This window comes from Wyeomyia smithii, chromosome 3 (assembly GCF_029784165.1).
Source record: "Wyeomyia smithii strain HCP4-BCI-WySm-NY-G18 chromosome 3, ASM2978416v1, whole genome shotgun sequence".
Lineage (NCBI taxonomy): Eukaryota > Metazoa > Arthropoda > Insecta > Diptera > Culicidae > Wyeomyia > Wyeomyia smithii.
The window spans coordinates 59610361-59630447 of record NC_073696.1 but is presented as its reverse complement, the minus strand read 5'-3'; the positions used below and the strand labels follow the sequence as shown (position 1 = coordinate 59630447).

Here is a 20087-nt window from a genome sequence, read left to right as displayed (position 1 = left end):
GCTGAGTGCCTAGAGCTGACGGTGGAGAAGAACCGAGCCTACGCCAACACGTTAGTAGCAGCTTATCGTGTAACGCGTCAGATGCGGGAGAAATACCGGGAGGCAAGAACTGCCGAAAAGTGGCTTCACCGCCGTAAGAAACGTGAGCACTACGATCGCGTCCTCGCGGAGGCGGAGAATTGCTTCACCAGGCACGACACGAGGAGCTTCTATAAAACGGTCAACGGAATCAGGAACCGGACTGTGCCAATACCTGCCATGTACAATGACAGGGAGGGGAACCTGATTACCGATAAATCGCAGGTGGCCAGGCGTTGGAAGCAACATTTTGAAGTAGTGTTGAACGGTGAGGAAGGTAGGAGAGTCGTCGAGGGGAACAGGATAGAAATTGGGGGAATGCTTGCAAAGAGCTAAAGAACCACAGAGCCGCTGGTAAGGACGGCTTACCGGCCGAACTTTTCAAAGTTGGGAGCAAGCGGCTGTGTAGTGCGATTCACCAGATTATCTTAAGGGTATGGTCTGAGGAACAATTACCTACGGACTGGTTAGAAGGACTCATATACCCTATCTACAAGAAGGGACATAGACTCGTGTGTAGTAATTATCGAGGCATAACCCTCCTCAATTCTGCTTACAAAATTCTCTCCCGTATCCTGTTCCAGCGACTGAGGCCGTTGCAGGAAGTCTTTGTTGGAGAATACCAATGCGGTTTTTGAGTGGGGCGATCTGCAACGGACCAGATGTTCACCTTGAGACAGGTTCTCGACAAATTTCGAGAACACAACTTGCAGACGCATCATCTGTTCATAGACTTTAAGGTGGCGTACGACACAGTGAAACGTAACGAGCGCAACGAGGCGAATAATGCTAGAACATGATTTCACAACAAAACTGATTAAACTGTTACGTGCGACGCTTGACGGTTTCACATCATGCGTCAGGACAGCGGGAGAATTTTCGGACGCGTTTGTGACGTTGGATGGTCTGAAGCAAGGTGCCGGGCTCTTGAACTTGCTGTTCAACATAGCTTTGGAAGGTGCAATACGAAGGGCAGGTGTGCAGAGGAGCGGCACCATCATCACTAAGTCTCACATGCTTCTGGGCTTTGCGGACGACATTGATATATTTGGTGTTAACCGTAAAGCAGTTGAGAAGGCTTTTACGGCTCTCAAAAGGGAAGTTGCGAGAATTGGACTCACCATAAACACTGCAAAAACGAACATGGTGGCTGGCAGAGAGCGTGGTAGTTCTGCGGGTGTTGGTGCTGCGGTGGAGACGGATGGGGATACTTTCGAAGTGGTCGACGAATTTGTTTATCTTGGTACTCTCGTGACATGTGACAACGAGGTGAGCCGCGAGGTGAAGTGGCGGATTGCGGCGGCGAATAGGGCTTATTACTGATTGCGTAGCCTGCTTAGGTACCGTAGCCTACAGATCCGTACGAAATTTGCGCTCTATAGAACTCTGATCCACCCGGTGGCGCTCTACGGACATGAGCCGTGGACGTGGAAGGAGGCCGATCGACGAGCGTTTGGGGTCCTCGAGCGTAGAATCCTGCGATCAATACTCGGAGGCAAACTAGAGAACGAGGTGTGGCGCAGACGCATGAATCACGAGCTGTACGAAGTATACAAATACGCTGATATTGTCAAGCTGATGAAACACGGCAGGTTACAGTGGGCTGGCCATGTAGCACGGATGGCGGATGAGCGACTGGCAAAGATAATATTTAGTAGAGAACCGGATAGAGGCTGACGACTTCGAGGCAGACCGTGCACGCGCTGGATGTGTGCTGTCGACGAGGATGCCAGAGCAGCGGGTGTAAGGGGAGACTGGAGAGTAGCAGCCCAAGACCGAGTTTTGTGGAGACGTATTCTGGATTCGGCATAGGATCTTAATGATCTGTCGCCATAAAAGTAAAGTAAAAGTAAGTAATGGCACAATCTCACCCCGGCTTACAGTATCTGTCGCAAAGTGAAGATCTGGTCCGTTGTTCATCGGCCTTTCCTGAAGCCAGCTTAAAAACTTTCCATGAATCTATTTACTAGTGGCGACAGGCGTTGGAAAATGACTTTGGAAAACACTTTGGTAGCTCTCGATAGTTCTCACAGTCCAGTTTGTTTTCTTTTTTTGTAGATAGGGCATATAACCCCTCCTTCCACTCCTCCACTCGGTAAATTAATCCGAGCTCGTCTTGATAAGCTCCACTCCGACAGCATTTTAGTTCTTCAGCCGCTTGATGGCATGCTCTTCGCCTATCGTAGGGAGTGGCACATCTCCAGCATCTGCTGCATTGCTTGCTGTACGTCATCCAAGTATTCATCGAAATGCTGCTTCCGCCTTTCGGTCACCTCACGATCGTTCTCCAGAATACTATCTTATTTATCTCGGCTCATTTCGGCTTGCGGCAAAAAGCATTTTCTATCTGTATCGCTTCCACGTTTTGGCGGGTAGCTCGACGCAACATAAATATCCGTGCAGCGTTTTTCTCATTTAAAACCTTCCGATATTCATCGTCGAGCTACTTATTCTGCCGGTTTCGTGCAACATACCCCAGGACGTTCTTCGCTACGCTGTTGACGGCTGTTTTCACGGTATATCCAACAGTCCTCGAGAGAGTTTCAACCAACCCTAACTCTTCCGACAGTGTTGTTTTCAGCGAATGCGCTTAGTTTTTAGCGACGTCAATTTACTTCAGTCGCGCGTGATTGTATCGTGGCGAGCACCGGAAGCTCTAAGTTCCTCCGTAGAAGGCGATGTCTTGTTAAGCAGGCGCGCGTGTTTGTCGTAAAGCTGTGGGTTATGCAACTTCCGGATGTTGGTCGATAGGGACCGTTGATAACACTGGTCAATACAGAGAGCTCTAGCTGCTCGAGCAGCACCCTGTCTCTGCTTACAAAATGTGCCGAGTTTCCACTCGTTTTGCGTTGCCATGCCAAGTGTACCGAGTTACAGTTTTCCGAACAGAATGCTAAAACGACACCCTCTCTCGAGGAAGAAAATACTATTTTAAGTCAAACTATTTTTCCAAAAACTTCTTCGAACGAGCAACAGAATGTGACTGAAATACTGGTATACTGCCAGGATTTCAACCGCATGTAAAGTCCAGCCAAAATGAAGGAAATTAATCAAAATCTATTATCATTCAAAGTAATTCTAGGAACTGAAACTAGCTGGGACGAAAGCGTAAGAAGCGAAGAAGTATTTGGAAACAATTATAATGTGTTCCGGCACGATCGGAATTTGTCTACCAGTAAAAAAAGTCAGGCAGTAGAGTCCTCATTGACATTAATGTAGACTTTACTTCTGAAGAAATAATATCCGACAAATATAAAGAATTTGAACACGTATGGGCCAAAGCATTTATTGCTGGCGAAGAACATATCTTCTGTTCCGTCTACTTTCCACCGGAACATGCTCATAAACATTCATATGAATTATTTTTCAAAACTCTAGAATCTATTATGTCTAACATGAAACCAGAAGTAAAACTGCATGTCTATGGCGACTTCAACCAACGTAATGCAGGCTTTATCGTAGACATTGAAAATGAATCTATCTTACTCCCAGTCGTAGGCGAAAACGAAACACTGCAGTATCTTTTTGGCAAATCCTCAGTACTCGGTCTATATTAAATCAATCATGTCAAAAACAAACAAAATGCATATTTAGACCTATTATTCACAAACTGCACTGAAGTCTTCTGTGTAGATGCATCATTGACTCCCATCTGGAAAAATGAAGCATTTCACACAGCAATTGAATATTCAATAGTAATTAATAACAGTTCGTACCCTAGCGACTGCGAGTACGAGGATGTACCGGAATACCACAAAACTGACTTCGAACAAGTCAAACGTAGACTACGCATAATAAATTGGCGTAGTATTATTTGTAAAGAAGGAAATGTCAACGAAGAAGTATTAAAATTTTATGAAATAATTAATTAAATTATATCAGAAAATGTACCACTAAGAAGAAGAAGACGAACGAACACCAACAAATATCCAGTGTGGTTCAATCCACAATTGAAGAACCTAAAAAATAGAAAACAAAAAGCACATAAAATATACAAAAAAGACAACAATAGCAAAAATCTTCAAAATTACCAAGAAATTTGCCGTCAACTTGACGCAGCCTATAAAATTGCGCATGAAGAGCATAACCGTAAAGTCGAACATCAAATCAAGTCCTGCCCTAAGAACTTTTTCAATTACGTAAAAACCAAACTAAAAAGCAACAACTTTCCATCACGAATGCATCTTGACAGTAATGTAGGACACACTAGTAATGAAATATGTAGTCTTTTTGCCACTTTTTTTCAAGAAATATACACCAAATTTGAAGAAACAGACCGCGACCGCGAATATTTCTCGTATTTTCCTGAATTTTCGAATTCTTTATCTGTCAATCAAATATCTGAATTGGAAATTCAGAACGCACCTAAAAACTTAGACGCTACGAAAGGTCCTGGACCTGACAGAATAGCTCCAATTTTTCTCAAAAACTTGGCAGAAGAACTATCTACACATTTACTACACCTCTTTAATATGTCTCTGAAGAAAGGAATTTTTCCAGAACTCTGGAAAACCTCATACTTAGTGCCGATTTTCAAATCTGGCGCTGAATCAGACATTCGTAATTATCGTGAAATTGCCACTATTTCATGCATTCCAAAATTATTTGGATCAATAATTAATGAAAAAATCTTTCAGCAAGTAAAAAACCAAATCACAACTCAACAGCACGGCTTTTATAAAGGCCGATCAACTACCACATATCTTTTGGAATTCATAAATTTCACTTTGACTGTAATGGACAACGGCAACCACGTAGAAGCACTTTATACGGACTTTAGCAAGGCATTTGACAGAATCGACATACCTTATTTCTCTTCAAGCTCGAAAATACGGAATGGGAACAAAATTTTTGGAATGGCTGCAGTCATACTTAACAAAGAGAACACAAATAGTCCGCTTTCAAAATTCCTTTTCAAACCCAATAGAAGTAACTTCCGGGGTTCCTCAAGGTTCTCACCTGGGCCCTCTTCTTTTTATATTATACGTGAATGACATTTCCTTTCTTCTCAAATCAATACGTGTGCTTATATATGCTGATGACATGAAGCTCTTTATAGAAATAATGAATGTAGAAGACTTCGAAATTTTCCAGAATGAAATTAATGTATTCTACACTTGGTGCAACAAAAGTCTATTGCAACTCAACATCAAAAAATGTAATTCGATAGCATTTAGCAGATAAACAGTAACACCACCTACAAACATTTTCATAGGAAACCAACCAGTAGAAAAATGCAAAATCGTAGGGGACCTAGGCGTAATCTTAGACTCCAAACTTACATTCATAGAACATTATAATCAGAGCTGCGATTAATCCAAGCAACATGCTGACTATGACGAGAGAGAAAATATCATCGCACTCGTTTCTTTCTCTCATAAATAGCCAGCAACCATCACTGTAAGCGTGAGGTTCCGACAAGTGATTCAATATCTTGTCTCTTTTGTTGCCATTTTCGGCTTCTCATTGTCAATCGTCGTGAATATACAGAGTTCACTCGGAAATATCAGTGCAATGCAAATCAAGGTGATTTTTGGAATATCAAAAATCGTTTCAGTAGCGTGATTATGTCAGTGCTAGCTTGAAGTTTGTTGCTATCAGGATTTTTTAAAATTGATCTGCTTTGCGGTCTGTGACGATCCCAACTCAAGATATGGCAACCAATGAACTAGGTTTATAATTTCAAACCAGTGGTTATAGGTGTCGCTTGATGGGCTGGCACAACAACTCCGAGTATTCGGAACACAACCGGAACAGGTCCGCATTTTTACATTTTTCAATGAGAGGCATGGTAGGATTTTAAGCACTTCTAAGCACAGCTTTGATCATCGTTACCATGTTACTGAAACATATTCCGGTCATATATCCGAAACCAGTCGATTAACTCCGGCCATCCTCTTCGTTAAAAGAAAATATGAATGAAAACTAGGAGAAAAGCAAAACCGTTCCGAACCAAAATTGAACAGTTTCAAAGTTGAACCGTGCCAACATTTAACAGGATCTGTATATAAATATACATACCCATACATATTTAAAAGTTTTCTGTTTTGCCACCCGCGATTCATTTTTTGCCGCGAACTAACACTGTCTTTAGTTTAACCTACAACAAGCACAATATTCAAGAATCAAATTAATAAACTCATGCTGTCAAAAAAACAAATAAAAATGCAATATTATTTTTCAGATATGAGATCATTTGAAAAATATTAATGGAATTCTTTTTATTACAATTGGTGTTATGAAGAAGCATATTTTCTACTGAGAATAAAAATGAATGATCATACAGATTCAAAATGTACCAAACTAGAATACGCTCAGTTACAAAACGAAGTAATAGTTGTTTATTGACAATGCTTTTAGTCGGCGTGCAGCCAAACCGAACCAAGCGTCGAAAAACATTTACCGCCGCAATTGCTGTGTACAAGCTGTTACAGAGAATTTTTGTTATAATATCGTTATCAAATGCTCAAACGATTTCGTTACTTCATAATAGATAGATTATTACTTCTCATATCCACTGGGTGTCAATAACTCAATCTGAGAAAACGGCGCTTAGTTCGGTCTGATCGCATGCCGACCATATATTAATATCATACATATCAACTGAAGAAAAATCATTGATTTTATGTTTGCTATCCTCATAACATCATGCTGTCAAAATGAACTTGATATTTCTGCTGGCTCAATCTCAGTACAGCCATACCCGAATGATCGAGAAAGATAGCAAGAAAAAAATGAGAGTGAGAGTTGACGCTAAGAGAATCATTGTAACATCGCAAACTTTTTTGTAATGAACCATGCATCGTAGTTGGCTGATTCTGGTGTTGCATCAATTTGGCGTAATGTCAGTAGTATGATATTGACTTTCCGCAGCTCTGATTATAATACAATTATCAACAAAGCAAATAGTATGCTGGGCTTTATAAAACGCTTCTGCCACAATTTTCAAGACCCATATACAATCAAACTATTATATATTACATACGTCCGACCAATTCTGGAATACTGTAGCATTGTATGGAATCCCTATATTGTAACACATGAAGAACGCATTGAATCTGTCCAAAAACAATTTCTTTTGTACGCGCTTCGTAAACTAAATTGGACAGCATTTTCCTTACCATCATATGAAGCACGCTACATGCTTATAGACATACAAGCACTTAAAGAACGCCGCGAACTTTCAATGCTTTATTTTATCAATGACATTATTTCTCAACGCGTGCAATCTTCTAAATTATTATCGCAACTAAATTTTTATGCACCCAGTCGTCAATTAAGAAATCGTAAAATATTTTCGGAAAACTCTCACAGAACTAACTACTCAAAAAATGGCCCAATAAATCGTATGATGCGTCACTATAATCAGCACTGCGAAAATATCGACATCACTATGGGCAGAAATCAAATCAAAAAACGACTAACTACTGGAAATAATGTATAGAATATAAGAAAACATTGTATTATTATAACTGTAGTCTACATTTGCTTGACGAAAAATAAATAAATATTGTACGTAGTATAATTATGTTGGTAGGTTGCCTCACTACCGACTTAGGTTTCTTATTACAGCCGCTCGTTCCGGGTCAGACACTATCATGAGCCGCCCCTATTCCAGGAAACGGACACTTAAAATGATTTGACTTTTCTTCGAAGAGGTCAGAGGTCAGTAGTGCTGTCTAGCCATTTATCAAAAATTTAGAATATGAGAAAAAAAATAAAATATACTGAGAAAAATTACAGGGTGAGGGGAGTTGAAGAAATGCAACATTCTCTAACTAACACAAACTAAGACGGAACAAAGATTCATAGGAGAACTGTTCCATTATTTATCTCTGGATTCTTTTAAAAGTTCCCTTTGAATTTCTCATAAAGTAGAATCTTCAAACACTCACCTAAAAGCTCAAAATTCGATATGATAATCGGGCATCTGCACTCGACTCATTTATTTCAATAACCTACTTCAGAAAACAATCTACGCATGGTTCTACACGGCTGCAACGGGAATCGCTCAGCTGCCAACCAAGGTTTATTTCATCACTAGCGGACCACTTTTTATTTTAATCACTAAACAAAAACACTCCCTACACTAAGAATACTTTCATCTTTGAAATGTTCACCTCTAATTTCCAAAAAACAAACTTGAATTATCAGAAATGTATGAGATGAATTTTTTACAAATCCTAAATTTCAACTGTATGTATTTTCATCTGTTTTCACTGCGTTGTAGAAAAGCAAAAGTTGCCAAATCAGTTTCGGTTAATACGAAAAAATCATTTTGATAATGTTGAGTTATACCGACGTAATTGACATAAATCGACAGCACTGCAGTGGTTACCTAGGTTACCAATTTTGCACGTAAACAACTACAGAGGATACCTATGTAACCTACTACGACGGTTTGCGTTTACGTTCATTCATGATAATGTTGTTCATTGACAGTGTGATGAATTTGGGGGCATCGGAGAGATGAATAATTGAGCAGTTATTCAAGTTTTGAGTTGTATATGGATGCGTTGTGAAAACTGATTTGTTTTTCAAAATTTAGCCTAAATCTAGCTAAGTTTACTAAATATACAATGCTGGGTGATTCCATAAGAGAATGTAAGCGTATTTTGTTCATTTGTCCAATTATTCCGTGAATATTTTGTGTTTAATCCGTGCACTCTTCGTGAATATCGGTTTAATGAGATGAATAATGGATCAAATACTCTATGTCATATAGATTATTGTTTTTATAGTGACAGTGGAAGTAGAGTGGTGGTTGAGATAGAAGTAAGAGATAGAAGTAGGAACTGCAGTGGAGGTGGGAGCGGCAATGGATTTGGTAGTGGAAGTGGCATTGACGGTTACAGTAGGAATGAGAGTGGAGTGAAGTAATTGTTGAAAAGGAAGTAGAAGTAGCAGTTGGAGTGTAAGAAGGAGTGATAGTGGGAGTGGGAGTGGTAGTGGGAGTAGAAGTGGGGGAGGAGTGAAAGTTGAAATTGGCGATGGAAGTGGCAGTGGAAGGATAATGGAAGTAGAAGTGGAAGTGGAAGTAGGAGTGGAAGTGGAAGTGGGTGTGGGAACGGAAGTGGGAGTGAAAGTGAGAGTTGAATTGGGAGAAGCGGCGGAATTAGGAGTGCAAGTGGAAGTGGGGGTGGAAGCAGGAGTGTAAGTGGGAGTGGAATTGGCAGTAGCAGCGGAATTAGGAGTGGAAGTGGGAATGGCAGTGAGGGTGGCTGTGGGAGTGGTAGTGGGAGTGGTAGTGGGAGTGGTTGTGAGAGTGGAAGTGGAAGTGGGAGGGAAGGTGGGAGTGGAAGTGAGAGTTGATGTGAGAGTGGTAGTGGGAGGGGAAATGAGAGTGGAAATGAGAGTGGAAGTGAGAGCAAAAGTGATAACGAAAGTGGGAGTGGTAGTGGGAGTGGGAGTCGAGTGATGATTGGAACGGAAGTAGAAGTTGCAGCGGGGGTGGAAGTGGAAGCGGCATTGGGACTGACAGTAGGTGTGAGTATTGGGAATGATAGCGGAGTGGGAGTTGGAACGCAAGTAGAAATTGAAGTACGAGTGAAAGGGGGAAGTGGGAGAGGAATCAGGAATGTAAGTGGGAGTGGAATTGGCAGTAGCAGTGGAATTAGGAGTGGAAGTGGGAATGGCAGTGAGGGTGGTTGTGGGAGTGGTAGTGGGAGTGGTAGTGGGAGTGGGAGTGGTAGTGGGAGTGGTAGTCAGAGTGGTAGTGAGAGTGGAAGTGGAAGTGGAAGTGAAGGTGGAAGTGGAAGTGGGAGTTGATGTGAGAGTGGTAGTGGGGGGGAAGTGGGCGTGGGAGTGAAAGTGGAAGTGGAAGTGGGAGTGGAAGTGGAAGTGAAAGTGGGAGTGAAAGTGGAAACGGGAGTGAAAGTGGAAGTGGAAGGGAGAGTGGCAATGAAAGTGGAAGTGGGAGTGGAAGCGAGAGCAAAAGTTATAGCGAAAGTGGGAGTGGTAGTGGGAGTGGGAGTCGAGTGATGATTGGAATGGAAGTAGAAGTTGCAGCGGGGGTGGAAGTGGAAGCGGCATTGGGACTGACAGTAGGAGTGTCAGTAGCATTGGGAATGGTAGTGGAGTGGGAGTTGGAACGTAAGTAGAAACTGAAGTACGAGTGAAAGAGGTAGTGAAAGGGGCAGTGGGAGTAGAATGATGATTGGCATGGAAATAGGAATAGCAGTGGGAGTGGAGTTGTAATTGGAGGAACTAACTCTGAGTACTGTGAATGTGTATATATATTTTTTTGGTTAACTTGTCGAAAATATTTGAACGAAGTTTTTTGAATCATAAAACTACAAAACTTGGCACGTTCTATAGTTTGAGGATGGCTGGACCTAAGAAACAGGTTAGACAAGTGAAATTGTCTTAAAAATCTTAACTCTCTTCGTGGCGTAATTTGCAAAGATATGTGCAATTTAGCAACGCTTTTCTCACATCGTAGCTGAGAAACAATTAGTCGAATATAAAATTGGTGATATAACCAGTACTGACTGGGAAATTTGTGGTGCTTCTGATCAAAGTTTACGTGGAATTCGTAAATATAATATATCATATGAAATTATAAAATGGGTTAAAAATATTTTGCGAAAAGATTAACTTCAATGGATAATAAACGTAAAAAATCAGCAAAACTGCGAAATTTTATGACTAAAAATGTATACATTAGCTTGGTGCATTTCGAGGAAGCAAATGATAGTTTATTTTGTTTTTCAAAAAAATCGATAAGAGATGCGAGATGGAATAATCGGAAAACTCTCAGAAAATGTTTTGGGATTTTTTTTTTTGAACTGTGGTTAAAAAAAATTTGATTTATTTTGTAACTGTAATGTTAGGTTAGAGTTAGTGAGTGTTTGAAAGCATAGTTGAATAGACGAATGAGAGTGCAAATATGTTTTAATGAAGCCCTAATAAGCCGGTAATGGTTTGTCTATTGTTAGAATGTAAACTAGATTAAAGTAGGTTAGGAATGTGTGCAGAACTATTTTTATATAAAAAAATATTATGTAATATACTTTATTTATTGCATAATATACAATTTCGTACAAAACATATAAAATGCGTACAAAACATATAAAATGATTTTATCAACATTATTTTTATCACTACTCGCCAAATTCACGCTAGTTTTTTTTCAAGCTTTCATCGAATGAATTACAAATCAAGAATAATAGAGTTTCAGTTGTAGAAAGTGCATTGAGAACAAAATTTTCATACGTGCCTTGTGTCCTTATTGCATGTGTAAAGCTTTACGAACTCAATTTATTTACTCATTTTTCGAGATAGGGCAACCAAGTATCATATCTGTTACAAATTATTTGTGTCTCAATATTGGGAAAAATGAATCGTAAAAACCGTATTCAATTGTCTTTGTAGCAAAAGCTACGTATTATTCGGGCAATTGAGAAAGGAAATTTACTCAGAGCTCTAACTCTGCTAGAATAGGCAGAATAAAATCAAATTAATATTGCATGCATAATTGCCTTGATAAAGTTTGCAAAATTGCTATGGAGAAACATATTATAAACTTACTCTTTCGTTTATTCGTTTGAGTTTTGAACTTATATTCTATTGAACTATTGAAATTAATTATTTTACACATCATATCCTTATTTTAAATTGTGTCTTTTTTTTGGACACAATTTTATATTATTTCACCAGATTCACGGTTTCACCGAGTTCACGGTGAATTATTTTTACCGAGGTAAAATCGAAAAAGCACTGCAACAAAATTTAAATCACCTTTATAACCACATTAACAAATCGAATTCGAATCACCCTCCCATAATATGATCTTTTCATCGTTGGCAGCGAAGTGAGGTGCATTTTGCTCTTGTGAACTGCTTTGTTCCAGAAAAAAGGGCTATACAAATAAGAGTTTAGCAGCAATTTCTTTGTTCATCATAGAAGAAACGAACAAAGAATTTTCTTTGCAGCTAAAAAGGTATAAAAGTGTCGAATTGTTAAAAGGTTCCCGGAGACTGTTCAACTTCTGATGGGGCCCGATTGAGCACTGATAATCAATGGAAGTGATTCAACAGAATTGCTATATTGAGTTCTCCCTTCAAGTAGGAACAAACTGTGCATGACAGCCTTTTTCTGTGCCAAGAATTAATATTTGTTTCATGAAGATTTCATCTGTTCAAGTGTTATATAAGCATCCGCATCAAATTTCAAAACGAAATAAGAGTCGTTTTTGTTGCCAACTTTCCAGCAACAAAACTTTATCAGCAATAAACTCACGGTACTAAGAATTTGTACAGCGGTAACATTCCGAAACAACTGTAACCACGCGATGGACATTTTCCGTCAGGTTTACGTGCTACTTGGCCTTTACATTTGTCCGAATAATCTTTTATGTTTATTTTTTTGCCTCGCATTTCCTAAAGTAATTCAACTTTCCAGATTTGAAAGCCTTGTTAAGTAGGCACGCAAGCAACGTTGAAGTGGCCAGCAGCCGGCCTTTTGTTTTTATTTTATTTTTCTTTATCTTACGAGACGGTTTACCTAAGAGGTACGGCATGAAATATGTATGCTAGGGGAGCATGAAGCTTGAGAGAAAGACAAACACCATGAGAAGAGTTTCTCAGATTGATTGCTAGTCAGAGAATTTTTTCATGCGGTTGAAATGCTTCCAGAATGAAGTAAACAAACATTTTAAATTATACTCAAATACCCTTTTGGTAGCAACCACAGTTCCATTGTTACCCCGTACTCTCTACAGCGCATAAAACATTCGGAGGCCGCACGGTCGAAATGAATCTCGAGAAAACAAATTTTCCAAATTTACGGTGGAAAGTGCTTCCACCATTGCGACTGCAGCAGTACCTTTCTTCGCAAACATCCTCTGGCCCAGGTGGAATCGGGGTTTTATGCTTTGATGCAAAAATAAAAGGAAGGGAAAACAAAGTCCGCCAACCGACCGAACGGGGGGGTTGAGCCAAAGAAAACTTTGTACATTTTTCTTTAAATCTAGAAAAGCTTGCGGTGTTTTCGACACCCTGCCGAACAAAGGGAAGAGAGCGCTCTTCGCCCTGGCGCCTTTGCATCTTTGTTATTAATATCCATCATAAGACTGGTGCGGTGAACATTTTATTCCGCGCAAAAAGTTTTGCTTGAAGCTCGGCTGCTCTCGAGAAGAATGTAAATTCATTTTAACTGCGTGCTGAAGTTACCACAACGAAACGGTTCGAAAGCTTTACGTTCTTTAACTTTTTGAAAGAGATATGTTAGCTGGAGCGAAAGATTCCCCCCAAACCAGACCATTCGTTAATTAGAGCATGGTAACGAAGAATGCACGCGTTTGCTGAAAATCGTATCCCGAACATATTCGCGTTGAACGATAACGTATGGTTGGTGGTACGGGATTGGATAACATTGGGAGAAACTGTGATTACTGTCAACAAGGAAATAAACTTGATTACAGCCATGAATGTTCGCATTATTATTTTTTCTTTTGCGTCGAAACATCACGCTAGCTACCAAAACAGACGCCCGCTACCGAAGCAATTAGAAAGAGCGTTAATCTGGAAAGAAGTATTTCCGCTATAATCGCAAGCAAATGATTACTAAATTGCACAGCGTTAATTGTGAGCAGTTTGTTTGGTGAGGCCAAAATATGCGTAGGCCCTAATCGAAAACATAACGTTGTGCTTTTTTTTTGGCTTGAGCTGTACACGGAAGTCGTTACGAACATCAAGGTTAGAATGCATAAAAAAATTCTAAACGTTATTTTATATCAATGCTTTGTAATAAACTAGTTATAAGGCTTGCAAAATTTAGGACTATTGCTTAGAATTTGAGAAAAGACTTAGTGGGTTTATGTCACTTTTTTCTACAATTCTTGGATCTTGGGTTTCTGAACTATCGGATTCCAGGTTTCTTCAACTTTTGGACTCCTTTACTTTGACGTGGACTTTAATCTTAAATTTGACCTGGACTTTGACCTCAACTTCGACCTGCAATTCGACTTTTACTTTGACCTGAATTTTGACCTGGAATTTGATCTGAAATTTACCGTGGACATTTACCTGAAATTTGCCCTGGATTTAGACTTAGACTTTAACATGGAATTTGATCTAGACTTTGTCCCGGACTGTGACCTAGATTTTGACCAGGAATTTGCCTTGAACTTTAACCTCAACTATGACCTGGACTTTGACCAGGACTTTAACCTGGACTATAATCTGAACCTGGACTTTGAGCTAGACTTTGATTTCACCTTTGACCTGGAATTTAACTTTGACTTTTGACCTTGATTCTGACCTGGAATTTGCTCTGAACTTAGACTTCAATTATGACCTGGACTTTGACTTCGACATTGACCTGGAATTTAGCTTGGACTTTGACCTGAAACTTTACCGGGAATTTGATCTGGACTTAGCCCTTACCTATGGCCTTTGACCTGAAACTTGACCTGACATTTGACCTGGAATTCAACCTGGAGTTCGACCTGTTCATTTGGACTTGGACTTGGACTTGGACTTGGACTTGGACTTGGACTTGGACTTGGACTTGGACTTGGACTTGGACTTGGACTTGGACTTGGACTTGGACTTGGACTTGGACTTGGACTTGGACTTGGACTTGGACTTGGACTTGGACTTGGACTTGGACTTGGACTTGGACTTGGACTTGGACTTGGACTTGGACTTGGACTTGGACTTGGACTTGGACTTGGACTTGGACTTGGACTGTCTGTCTGTCTGTCTGTCTGTCTGTCTGTCTGTCTGTCTCTCTGTCTGAATAGATAAGACTTGTTTTTTTTTCGACTATCCCCTCTAAAGCCAGAAAACATATATTTTGCAAAAAAAACTATACACTGTGGTGTTTTTCACGCGGGGATGCGTTCTAAATTTTCATGGGTACGCGTAAAAAACGACTTTCTTGAGTTGCAGAAAAATCGAAGAAAACCGTCGTAAAATATTTGAACTTCGTTTGAATATGATAATGGTCAACCTAGAGACCAAAATGCAATAATTTAAATTTTGAGTATTTATTAACCAAAAATTGTAATTTTTTTCAAACTGGTATATGATCACTCGTGGCATAAAACGGAAAACATGACTGAAATGAGTTCGATATCTTGTACCGTTTGTGATTAATGGAGTAAAGCAACCCGCGTAAAAACCGCATAAAAAAGACCTGAGGGGCCATCCACATTCCACGTGGATAGCTTTCTGGGGGAGGGTCAGTGTTTTGTCCAAGGTCCATACAATTTTTTTTTAATTTTTATAGGCAGTCCAATAAGGGGAAGGGGTTGTTAAAAATCTGTTCACGTGAAATGTGGATGGACCCTCGTTGGATATATGAATATAATTGCAGTCAAACATAAAGAAAAATTTTGATCTGAGTATATTGATTTGTTTACTCTTAACTCTAAACATGATCTCGTTTTCATTTTTTGCCTTTCTCCTAGAAAGGTATAGCAATCACTGGAAAAACCAAAAGTATAAAAGTGGTCCCAATGGCCGAATGTCATATACCACTCGACCCCTTTCGACGAACTGAGCATTTTCTGTATGTATGTATGTATGTGTGTATGTGTGTGTGTGTGTATGTATGTGCAACTTTTTTTTCTCACTCACTTTTCTCAGAGATGGCTGGACCGATTTTCATAAAATTAATTGTAAATGAATGGTCTAGTTGCGCCATAGGTTGCTATTGAATTTCATTGTAATCGGATTTTTAGTTTAGAGGTTATGTATCAAAATGTAAAAATCACGCAACATCAAAATCTCAGAAACCACACAACCGATTTTAATAAAATTTGTTTCAAATGATCGGGCTGTTTCCAGAACCCTTAACTTTTGAATTTCGTAATGATTGAACATATGGTTCAAAAGTTATGTAAAGAAAAGTTATCCTGAGGTTGTTTAAACTCACTCATTTTTCTCAGAGATGGCTGAACCGATTTTCACAAAATTAGTGTCAAATGAAAGGTCTAGTTGCCCCATGGGTTGCTATTGAATTTCATTGCAATCGGATTGTAACTTTGTCCGTTGTTCATGAAAATGTGAAATCACACAATAAAAGTAAACATATTGACTTCCTCCTAACGATCACTGGCTAATTAAAAGGTAGAAAAGTGATCCAAATGGCCGAATGTCATATACTACTCGACTTAGTTAGACGAATCGAGCATTTTCTGCATATAAGCATGTATAGGTGTATATGTTTGTGTGTGGGTGTGTACGTGTGTATGTGCACCTTTTTTCGCACTCACTATTCTCAGAGATGGTCTGACCGAACAGATTTCAATGAAATCAATTGCAAATGAAAGGTCTAGTTGCCCTATAAGACCCCATTTAATTTTATTGTAATCTGATTTCTAGTTTAGAGGTTATGTATCAAAGTGTAAAAATCACGAAACATCAATATCTCAGAAACCACACATCTGATTTGATTAAAATTAGTTTCAAATGAACGGACTACCTTAAAAACCCTTAACTTTCGAATTTTATGAAGATTGAACATGTGGTTCAGAAGTTATGGAAAGAAACGTGTTCTAGAGACTATTTAATCTCACTCATGTTTCTCAGAGATGGCTGGCCCGATTTTTATAAAATTAGTGTCATATGAAAGGTCTTGTTGCCCCATAAGACCCTAATGATTTTTTTTACAAACGGATTATTACTTTGCCTGTTATGTTTAAAAATGTGAAATCCAGCTATGAAAAGAAACATATTCCAAGACAACTTACTTGGACTCACTTATATTTCTCAGAGCCCTATTGAATTTTGCAGTAATCGGACTGTAACTTCGTCTGTAATGTATCGAAAATCACGAAACTTCATTATCTTAGAAACTACACAACCGATTTGAACAATATTGATATCAGATGAACGGGCTAGTTAAGGGTTAACTGATGCATTATGATTGAACACGTGGTTTCAAAGTTTGACTGCCCCATACGTTACCTTTTCATTTGATTGTAATCAAACTTAAGCAAGCGTTATGTTTTAATTTGTAAAACAACGAAAGTCTATTATCTCAAGTATTACACGATTTATTTGAACATAAATAGTGTCATACAAATGAGTCATCTCTCAAACTTACAAATAACAAACTTCATAACAATTTGATATGCTGTTGAAAAGTTTTAGAAAGAAAAGAAATTCAAAGACTATTCAACACTTTACCTGCTTCGATCAATATATATGGCCTCAACATGATTTAAATGTGGTATCGTACTATCTGAACGTTCCCGGCATCGCTCGTGATTAAATTGTCCGAAATTAAGAGTCATTGCTTTTATTTCGCTATTTCTTAAGTACTAACATTACGTCAAATTTCATATTTTATACTTCTATTACAACATCATTATTTTAGAACCCAAAAAGTGGATAAACATTTATTGGATTTAAGCATTCATGTAAATCTATTTTTACAAATAATAAGTTTGAATGAGAAAGGCTGAGTCTGAACACTAGGTGGATTAATTTAGGTTTTTTTGTTTTCTTTTTCTTAATTTTTTATTTATTTTTTTGAAGTTTTTTTGCTCATTTTTATTTTATGATTTAATTTAGTATTCTTTAATACTTGCTTACCTGCAAATAATAGACTTGCTTAGCTCAAAATATTTATTTTTGATTCCTCTTCTTTTAAATACAAACGAAAACAACTATATCGCACGCTAGCCTGGGGGCTAATGCGGTCTCGATCAACTAGATTAGTTGAGAGAATTCGTTATCGATATCGTTTTCGGCACATTTTGCATGTTGTAGGATAAGTACAACGATACACCGTGCCCCAAGTGCTGAGTCGAGAAAATTACAGCTCAAAAAGTTCCTCGACCTGATCGGGAATCGAACCCGATATCACAACCGTGTGGGAGAGCTAGCCGACCGACATCGCTAACCACAGAACCACAGGAACCACACTTCTTTTACATAGATCTTACAAATTTTTCGTATGGGTTGCAACATTTTGTCAGACCACCCTTTTCCCCAAATTCAAAGACCAGGGTGTTATCATTCCATAAAACCAATCATTACGAACCATTGAGTCCTTAAATTCTACACGGTTTTCTGATTTTTATAAATCAGCTCAAAGAGTGCAATTTTCTGAGCAAAACGTGATTTAAAAAAAATGATTATCGTTTTTCTTCGATTTTTAAATGAAGAATAATATGCTCGAAAGGTCTTAAATGACAGTTCTCCCTTATGCCGTACATGGGCGAAATGTCATTTAAGACCTTTCGAGCAGTTTTTTTTAATCTTGATTTAAAAATCGTAGGAAAACGATAAACATTTTTTGTAAATCACGTTTTGCTCAGAAACTGCGGCTTTTCCAAATGATATATAAAAACTGGTATAGCTTTAGGACCCAATTTGCTTGCTTTCTGAAATTAAAGTTATAGAAAAAAAGAAGAAGAATAAGAGAGAAAAAAATAGAAAAAAAGGAAAAAAAGCTTATTCAATATGCGATCTATTATGCATTTGCGGACTATAAACATTCGAATCAATTTCGAATAGTTGAAATTAACTAAATAGAGATAAAAATGAGCGGGACGAAATTTGTGAAATGGTAAGAATAATAGTGAAAGCAAAGCCCAAAATTTTTTTTCACGCTAATCAAACTAGTTAATATTGACTTTTGTCATAACTTTCATATCGGTTAGTCAACTTATGGATTCTTTTTATACGTGATTATTGAAATCTGAAAGGTGAAAAACTGAAGAACGAATTAAGTTTGTTCGTATAGTTTTATGTAACTTGAAACTTTGTCGAACAAAAAATATAATTGACAAATATTATTCAAAACCCTATCATGAAAACGACCGTATAAACCAACACCCAATAACTTGAAATAACTGAAGCAAAGCCAAGCCGTTACGCCAAGCATTACACTCCGGAAAGTCAATTAATGATTGCCACCGCAATCACAGTGACGAAGGACCGGTTCCGGATACGTGTGCATCCAAACCAAAGCTCTTCCCGCTGTCGTAAGCAGTTCTTGCTAGGGCTCGGCTACCGCGTTACTTACCTCACCGTTGTGGGTCCACATGATAACCGGTGGTGGCTCCGGTAGATGGCGTACGATGCATGTTAGATTCACCGTGGAACCGGTGTCGATGTACAGATCCGGGCCGCCTACTATCGTTGTGATGGGTTCTGGTGGCCGATGGATAACATGAAGGAAGAGAAAAAGCAGAAAACACAAATTAGAAACCAACAGGTTTCCGGTCAGGTGCACGATACGATGATACTTGATGAGGTTTTCAGGATGCAGTGATTGATTGACGTGCTTCATGAATGAACTTAATTGATCGAACGATATGATACCGCTAGGTACGATGCAGAAGTAAAGAACTCCGGTTTTACATATTTTTCCTCAGCTCAAGTGCGTTTGAAGAAATAGTTTCGAACATTTTCTTTCTTCTGTTGAATTTTATTGACAGCTTGCACGTAATAATATCAATTCATCATCAAAATGAACTTCCACTCTTGATTGAATACCTTTTATTGTCCAGTACTGTAAAGGGTTTATCTAGCAGTGATCTGTAAAATCTTGTAGAAATTAGGAAGCTCAACTATTTATATGAAGGTACATGAATATAATTTGACTTAACTGAAATAAAACACCATGCGTCCCCTTCTAATTTAGATTTAATGAAGAGTTGTATTTAATTCATTCTTTATTTCCATCCAAATTACTTCATTCTAAAGTTTGCGTAGCTTTATTTTGTCATTTTATTTCAATATTGAATTTCCCTAACTCTATCCATCTAATTCAAATTATGTTTTTACTCCCTTTTTATAGCCATGCCGATGCTAAAATTAAAAATAAGGACAATCGCATTGCAATTGAAATCCCATTACCAACGTGAAATCAATTCCCTTCATACATCTGACGTGTAACTCGTGGCCCTATGCGGCGCAACCCGAAGCTCATCATAGAACGGGAACGGACAAGGCCGGAGAAAATGTAAATAAATAACCGCCCCGCCAACTGTCCACATAATGAAACGAGTGGTTACGCGATAAATCTTTAATTAGTGAAGCTTTGCG

General features: G+C 38.7%; 1 protein-coding gene across 2 annotated transcripts in view; it reads right to left on the bottom strand.

Annotated features, from left to right (window-relative positions):
- Window positions 1–20087, bottom strand: part of LOC129726804 (SPEG neighbor protein-like) — a 224920-nt gene that overhangs the window by 18365 nt on the left and 186468 nt on the right. For both annotated transcript variants that reach the window (XM_055683924.1, XM_055683923.1), the window contains one exon: window positions 19063–19190. In XM_055683924.1, coding sequence (XP_055539899.1) covers window positions 19063–19190 — 128 coding nt within the window. The remainder of the gene's footprint in view (window positions 1–19062; window positions 19191–20087) is intronic.